Below are 6,897 nucleotides of genomic sequence, written 5' to 3'. Positions count from 1 at the left end.
ATCAAGCTGCTGCAGCAAAGTCAGGCACAGAGATTGCCAGGGGACAGCGGGGACGGGGACACAGGGACTCGGGCAACCAGGGGCAGCTCTGCCCTGAAAACCGAGCCCCCCGCGAGCTGCTACCTGCTGAATAATAGAGGAGCAGCCAGGCAGCCGGAGAGAAACGTGATCCTGGCGAGCCCGGGGAGATATCCGAGCTGCCAGCAGCTGCCGTAGCATCCGCCGGGAAGGAGCTTTCCTCCTCGCTGCGTTCTGCGGCCTCAGGGCTCTCTGCATCCTCGGGGCCGTGAGGATGAGGATGGCCGCGTGAGCTGGGTGCGAGCCGGCTGCCGGGTGGGGAGGCAGAAGGAGCCTCCATCAGCTCAGCCCCCATGTCCAGGGGCGGGGAGATGGTTTATATCCCGGACGACTCCGACTTCAGCTCGTTCAGGGAGCAGTGCGAGAGCGCGGAGGGCTGGCACTGCCGCTACAACAAGGCTGGCGTCACCGTCTGGAGCCAGGGCCAGGAGGAGAGCTGCACCGTGCAGAAAATCAAGGTGAGCCCTCCCCAGTTCCAGCTCCCCAGCAGCAGGGCTCGGTGGGGTTCAGCCCCAGATGCGCTCCTGCAGCTGGCAAGGTGCTCGGCAGCTTCTCTGCCTGCCCTGTGTCTCAGCATAGGGAGCAGGATGCTGCTGCAGCATGGAAACGCATCCAGCGCATCGATGTGTGCTTACCTTGCCACTGCCTTTGCTCTGCACACGGTTGGGAATAATCTCATGGAGATGGCCTTGCTGGGAGCTCCAGGGCATGGGGTGGGCTGGTGGGCTGGTGCGTCTCCCCCAGACACACCATCCTTGGGTACCACTGCCTCACATCCCATACTGCTCTGCATCCCTGAGGGTCTCAGATGCCCTGCGTGTCATGTCAGGGGCTTTGCTGCATGCCAGGGGATAGATTTGGGATGCTGCAGAGGGATTAGTGATGTTCATCCATCCCGTGGGTCGTCACACCTCACTGCTCACCCATGCAGCACCAGTGACAGTGCTGGGTGAACCTGAGCATACCAAGAGCAGCTGCAGGGTAAGGGTGCCCCATGGATTCATCTGAAGAAGAGATTATTTCAGCATGAGCATCATGCAGGGCAGTGCTTGGCTGTGGGGCTGCTGTCATAGCTTTTGTGGCCATGGGATCCTCACCAAAGCGCAGGCAGGGATGAGATCTGCCAGAGCAAGTGGGGCTGGAGCATCTGATCACGAGGTTGGCCAACCCGGTAAGGATGGCTTCCAACTGGGAGCACTGGGGAAGGATTACCATAACCTGGAGAGCTGGGGAGGCACAAGGAGGTCGTGAGGAGGCCCCTGAGGTAGAGGGTACAGGGAAGACTTTTGCTCTGATTCCAGAGTGGCAGCAGCCCAGTGAGACACCAGAAGGGCTGAGGAAGGCTTCCTGGAGCTCCAGGCATGTGCTGGTTGCAGTGCTGCTGGGGCTGGAGGCCCATCTGGCCAGGGAGAGGAGGAGGAGGAGCAGCAGAGCTGCAGCTCTCTGCAGAGCCGTGACACATGCAGCTTTGGTGTGGCACGATGTTGAGCCAGGGCCAGCAAGCAGCCCAGCCTGCTGGGGATACACAGAGCCACAGGACCAGATAGGATGCACCCAAGGGTGCTCAGCCACCTCCATCCCCATGAAGCCATGTCCAGGCAACCAAAAGACTGAAGGGCAATGCGGACAGCAGCAGTAACTGTGGCACTGCGCCCAGACCAGTCTGTAGGAACCTGGTGAAGTCCAGCCCTGTTCAAACAAGCTCAGCCCAGTGGACAGGATGCAGAATTTTCCATCACTGACCCCACAGAGGAGGGGCTCCCAGAAGGCTCGGGGGATTCTGAGCATCACACCATTGCCCAGCCTGGGTCACTGACAGTATCTCCTTGGTGTGGTTTTCCCCTGCTCCATAAAGGAGTGCTAGTCAGAGCTGGCCCCTGGTCAGCATTGCCCAGGGATCTTTCCCAAGAGCTGGGATGGAAGCCAAGCCGGACTGGTGCTCATGGGACCAGAAGAACCCTGGTCTTACCACCAACAAAGACACAGCTTGGAGGGTTCCTGAGCATTTGGAGCACCAGGAAAACCCCTTCAGCCCTGCTTTGGGCAGCTGACTGCATGTTGAAGCTTGTATGGCCTCCATTTGGCCATGCTCGGGCTGGAGGAGGACAAGCAATATGCTTTAGGAGGGGATTTTGTGGGTGCAAGGCCCTGCTGTGACAACAGGTGCTTCCAGGAGGACACGTGGACTCCTTGCAGCAGGACACTTGAGTGAGGATGGGCTGGGTGCTCCCACACCTTGGGCAACTTCACATCTGCAGCCCCGCTGGTCAGACCGCATCAGCTGGGCCAGCAGGGAGAGCTCGCCCGAGATTGATGGGACCTGCCACCAGCGTTCAAAGGGCCGGCTCCCATTACATGGAGCTGCCACGCACCTCATCAAAGATGCAAGGCCTCTAACGAGGAGCAGATGACATCTCTTTCCTCCCGGCGTCAGGAGGAGCAGGGTTGGGGTCATCAATAATGCACGCCGGAGCGGGTGGCTCCAGTTACAGCCGATCAGCCAAGAGAAACAAGCTCAAGCCCCAATCCCTGGGGTGGGCACCGCCCTGGGGACCCTATGGGGAACCCATGGGGATCCAATGGGGACCCAGTGGGGACCCAACCACCCGTCTCCCCACAGACCCGCATCTCCTGCAAGGATGTCTCCGCTGAGACGCTCTACGACGTGCTGCACGACACCCGCTACCGCAAGAAGTGGGACTCGCACATGATCGAGACCTACGATATCGGGCGCCTGACAGTTAACGCCGACGTGGGATACTACTCCTGTGAGCAGCCCCCAGCCCCTGCGCACCCGGGGTGCCCCAGCTGCAGCCCCACACCAGGCTGTAACCAGGTGTCTCCGCAGGGAAGTGCCCCAGCCCCCTGAAGAACCGCGATTTTGTCACCCTGCGTTCCTGGCTGCCCCTGGGCAATGACTACATCATCCTCAACTACAGCGTCAAGCACCCGGTGGGTTCCCGCAGCCTTGGGGGTGGCTGTGGGCAGCGGTTGGGGCAGGTTCTGAGCTGTACGGCCTCTTTTTGCAGAAATACCCTCCCCGAAAGGATTTTGTCAGGGCCGTGTCCCTGCAGACCGGTTATCTGATCAAGGCCAACGGTACCAGCGCCTGCGTCCTCTATTATCTCACCCAGGTGGACCCCAGAGGTGAGAGCCGAGGGGGAGTGCTGCAGCGTGCTCCTGTGGGATGGGTCTTCAGAGCATGGAATCACAGCATCATGGTATGGTTTGGGTTGGAAGAGACCTTAAAGGCAATCCAGTTCCAATCCCCTGACTCTCATTTAGACCAGGTTGTCCAAAGCCCCATCCAGCCTGGCCTTGAGCACTTCTGGGGCTTCCACAGCTTCTCTGGGTAGTCTGTGACAGGGCCTCACCACCCTCTGCGTAAAGAATTTGTTCCTATGTAATCTAAAATGTCTAAATACTGTATTTCAGTTTAAAACCATTACCCCTTGTGCAATCACTACAAATACTTATAAAATGTCTCTCCAAATCTTTTTGATAAGCCCCTTTAGGCACTGGAAGGCTCCTATAAGTTCTCCTCAGAGCCTTCTCTTCTCCAAGCAGAGAAAGCCCACCTCACCCAGCCTTTCCTTGTAGAAGAGATGCTCCAGATCTCTGAGCATCTTTGTGGCCCTCCTCTGGACCCACCCCAGGTTGCCCTGAGAGCTGTGGGTGCCCCAACCGTAGAGGAGCTGAAGGCCAGGTTGGATGGCTCACAGCAGCAGGTTTGAACTAGTAAAGGGCTTTAAGGTCCCTTCCAATCCAAGCCATTCTGGAATTCTATGGTTTCAACAGCTCCATGTCTTTCTTGTGCTGGGGGCCCCAGACCTGGCTGCAGTACTCTAGCTGGGGCATCACAAGGACAGAATAGAGGAGGACAATTACATCTCTCGCCCTGCTGCCAACCCTCTCTTGATACAGCCCAGGATACAGTTGGCCTTAGAGTTTGCAAATGCGATGTCCAGTTTTTCACCCACCAGTATTCCCCAGTCCTTCTCCTCAGGGCTGCTCTCCACTCATTCATCTCCCAGCCTGTATTCATATTTATTATTGCCCCAACCCAGGTGCAGGACCTTGCACTTGGCCTTGCTGTACTCCTTGATGTTCATGTGGTCCCACCATGGGTCCAGATGGCCCACCCTGGATCTCCACCATCCTGTGTCCAAAAGGGAAGGGAGGACAACCATGGGAAGAAGAGGGGACCCTCCCAGGGCATAGCATGGGGTAGTTTCCCATCAGAGCTGGGGGGTCTCAGTTCAGCAGTGAATGCTGGGCGTTGACCAACGCACCTGGCAGGGATTTTGAGGGGTCATGGCATTTCCTCAACTCAGTGATGGGGCTTTGGGCTCTTGCAGGATCGCTGCCAAAGTGGGTGGTGAACCGAGTCTCCCAGTTCGTGGCACCAAAGGTAAGCAGGGTGCATGGCTGGTAGTGGGGCCATGGGGACCCAAAGCAGCACCTTGGTGTAGCAGGAGGTTCTGGAGCTGGAGTCTTGGGGTAACCATGATGGGTCAGACCTGCTCTTCCCACAGGCGATGAAGAAGATCTACAAGGCAGGGCTGAAGTACCCAGACTGGAAGCGCAGGCACGACCCTGGCTACAAGCCCTGGGTGTATCCGGAGCAGAACACACTGCCCAGCCTCAGCCTGGCCGAGCTCTCCCTGCAGCACACCGACTCGCTGGAGCACATCGACGAGACAGGGCTGTCCGAGGAGCACCTCAGCACCAGCGACAACGAGGCCTGACGCCTGCCCTGATGGGCCACCAGCGAGGGGGCACAGTGGGGATTTGGCACCCTGTGCCCCCCACGTTCTCCATCATAGACACCTTCTAGTGGGGGGACTGTCCTGTGGGAGCCCAGTGCCCACGTGCCGAGGGGGTGGTGGCCCACGGAGGTGTTTCCATGCTGGTGGCAGAGCAGGCTGCAGGAGTGGGTGCTCTAAGGAGAGGAGAAAGAATGGGGGGAGGTGGAGCTGGATGAAGCTTTGCCACCACCAGGAGGTCCCTTTGCTGCTGTAAGACCTTCTGGGTGTGCTCCTCAAAGGTCCAGAATGGAGGGTTTGTGTGGGACCAGCCCAGGTTTTGCAGCAGTACAGGACCAGAACTGTCTCTCTTTGTCACATGTCTTGCTCTCCGGGTCCCCCCAGGCTTTGTGTGACCCCCACCTCCGGGAGCCCCCCAGGTCCTCTCCTGGGTGATGGGTTCACATCCGCAGGCTGCCTCTAGTGTTTGCTGCTGCAGTGGTTTTTGGCACAATAAAGGGGTTGGTGTGTGCACAGCCGGGGAGCTTCAGACTGGAGTGGGGCAGCCCCAGGCTGCGCTGGGTGCTGGCATCCCAGTATACTGGGTACAGGGGGTGGGGGGCTAGGGACAGAGATGCTGTGCTCTGCACATCTGGCGAGGGTGATGCTGGGCTCTGCACATCTGCATGCCTGTGGGTGAGCGTGTGTGGGCACAGGTCGGCTTCCGCCGGACAGCAGGGAGTTTGTCTGGACAGACAGTGCGGGGGGAACAAGCTGACACATGCTGGATTTTCCACCCACCCGTTTGCTGCTGGATTCCTGCCTCAGAGTGGTTCCAATCTGCTCTGTAATGGCTGGTGCAGATGGGGACATCACTGCTGAAGGTGCTGGGCTCCTCCCCATCTCACACAGATCCCCACTCTGGGCAGAGATACTCACTGTCCCCCTTTAGCCACCCCACAGCACCAGCCACATCCCATGTGGGACAAGAATTCCTGGGTGCTGCCTTTCTGGGGCACTGGGACAGGGCCCATGCTGCGTGGCCTCAGTCTCTCCTCACATCCCCTATGTTTTTCTTCCATGCCCAGGCTTCAGCTTCTGCTACGGGTGTATTGTCAGGGATTTTCCATCTATTTTCAGCCAGACTTAACAAGGGGTGAGGAGCTTCTGCCTGAGCACCATGAAGCTAGAGCGGTTCTTTGGTGCCCAGGAGGACAGCACCTCACCCAGGATGAGGACACCTGTGTCCCCGTGGGGTGCTGGACCTCCAGCATTGTGTTTTCTACTGATGATGGCTTACCCATGGCACTGCCAGCAAGGGGGCTGTGTGCCAGCACCCCCTTAGGAAGGGAGGGATAGGCTGGGTGTGCGGGGAGACCAGAACCCCAAGGGTGCCCTGTGTGGGATACTGGGGGATGGGCGGTGGGGGCCCCCCAGGAGAGCACAGCTGGACAGCTCTTCCTGCCTGGCCCCAAGCAGTGCAGCCGCCCCGGCGCACAGATTGGAAAGGAAACGGGAAACCACTGCTGGAGGAGAGATTAGCTGGAGGCGAGTGATGTCAGCTGGCCCCACGGATGGGGCTGTGGGGCCCTGCCCCACCCCCGTGCATGGATGCAGCCAGCTCCAGTGTCCCCATCAAACATCACTAGGGGAGGGCGTCACCGTGTGCCCAGGATCTCATGCTGTGCAGGTGATGCCTCCTGAGCTCCTGTCCCTGACACACACAGCGGGATCATGCAAGGCCCCCCCCCTTATCCCATGGGCTGCCCATGCCAGAGCTGTGTTCCCTTTCCAGAGTGCCTCCAGCTTCCCCATCCCCTCTGCCTCATCCTGGTAAATCCCTTGGGCTCAGATGCAGACCCACATCTCCAGCTTTGCAATATGGTGTTTGCTTTGAGTGCCCCTCACCCTGACCTGTGCCCAGGAGATGCTCCAGCACCATCGCACCCATCCCTCAGCACCGTCCCACATGGGCACAGCAAGGGGTGGCAGTAGCTAGGAGGGGAGGGAGAGAAGGATGGATGGATGAATGGATGGATGGATGAATGGATGGATGGATGGATGGATGGAGGGA

At 58.9% G+C, this 6,897-nt stretch overlaps 1 protein-coding gene across 1 annotated transcript; it reads left to right on the top strand.

Annotated features, from left to right (window-relative positions):
• STARD10 (StAR related lipid transfer domain containing 10) lies at nt 313-5,336 on the top strand. The gene is made up of 6 exons (XM_021410676.1): nt 313-536; nt 2,699-2,846; nt 2,927-3,030; nt 3,108-3,225; nt 4,437-4,489; nt 4,614-5,336. Exons 1-6 carry the CDS (start codon nt 372-374, stop codon nt 4,824-4,826), a joined length of 801 nt encoding a protein of 266 aa, XP_021266351.1. The 5' UTR covers nt 313-371; the 3' UTR covers nt 4,827-5,336.

Source organism: Numida meleagris, chromosome 12, assembly GCF_002078875.1.
Source record: "Numida meleagris isolate 19003 breed g44 Domestic line chromosome 12, NumMel1.0, whole genome shotgun sequence".
In the NCBI taxonomy this organism is placed as follows: domain Eukaryota; kingdom Metazoa; phylum Chordata; class Aves; order Galliformes; family Numididae; genus Numida; species Numida meleagris.
The sequence above is the reverse complement of the archived record's forward strand: the minus strand, read 5'-3'. Positions and strand labels throughout refer to the sequence as shown.

Coding starts and splice junctions, on each gene's coding strand:
- STARD10 (XM_021410676.1), top strand. CDS start 372: ATGTCCAGGGGCGGGGAGATGGTTTATATCCCGGACGACTCCGACTTC. Junction 537..2,698: donor GCACCGTGCAGAAAATCAAG/GTGAGCCCTCCC, acceptor GTCTCCCCACAG/ACCCGCATCTCCTGCAAGGA. Junction 3,226..4,436: donor CACCCAGGTGGACCCCAGAG/GTGAGAGCCGAG, acceptor GGGCTCTTGCAG/GATCGCTGCCAAAGTGGGTG.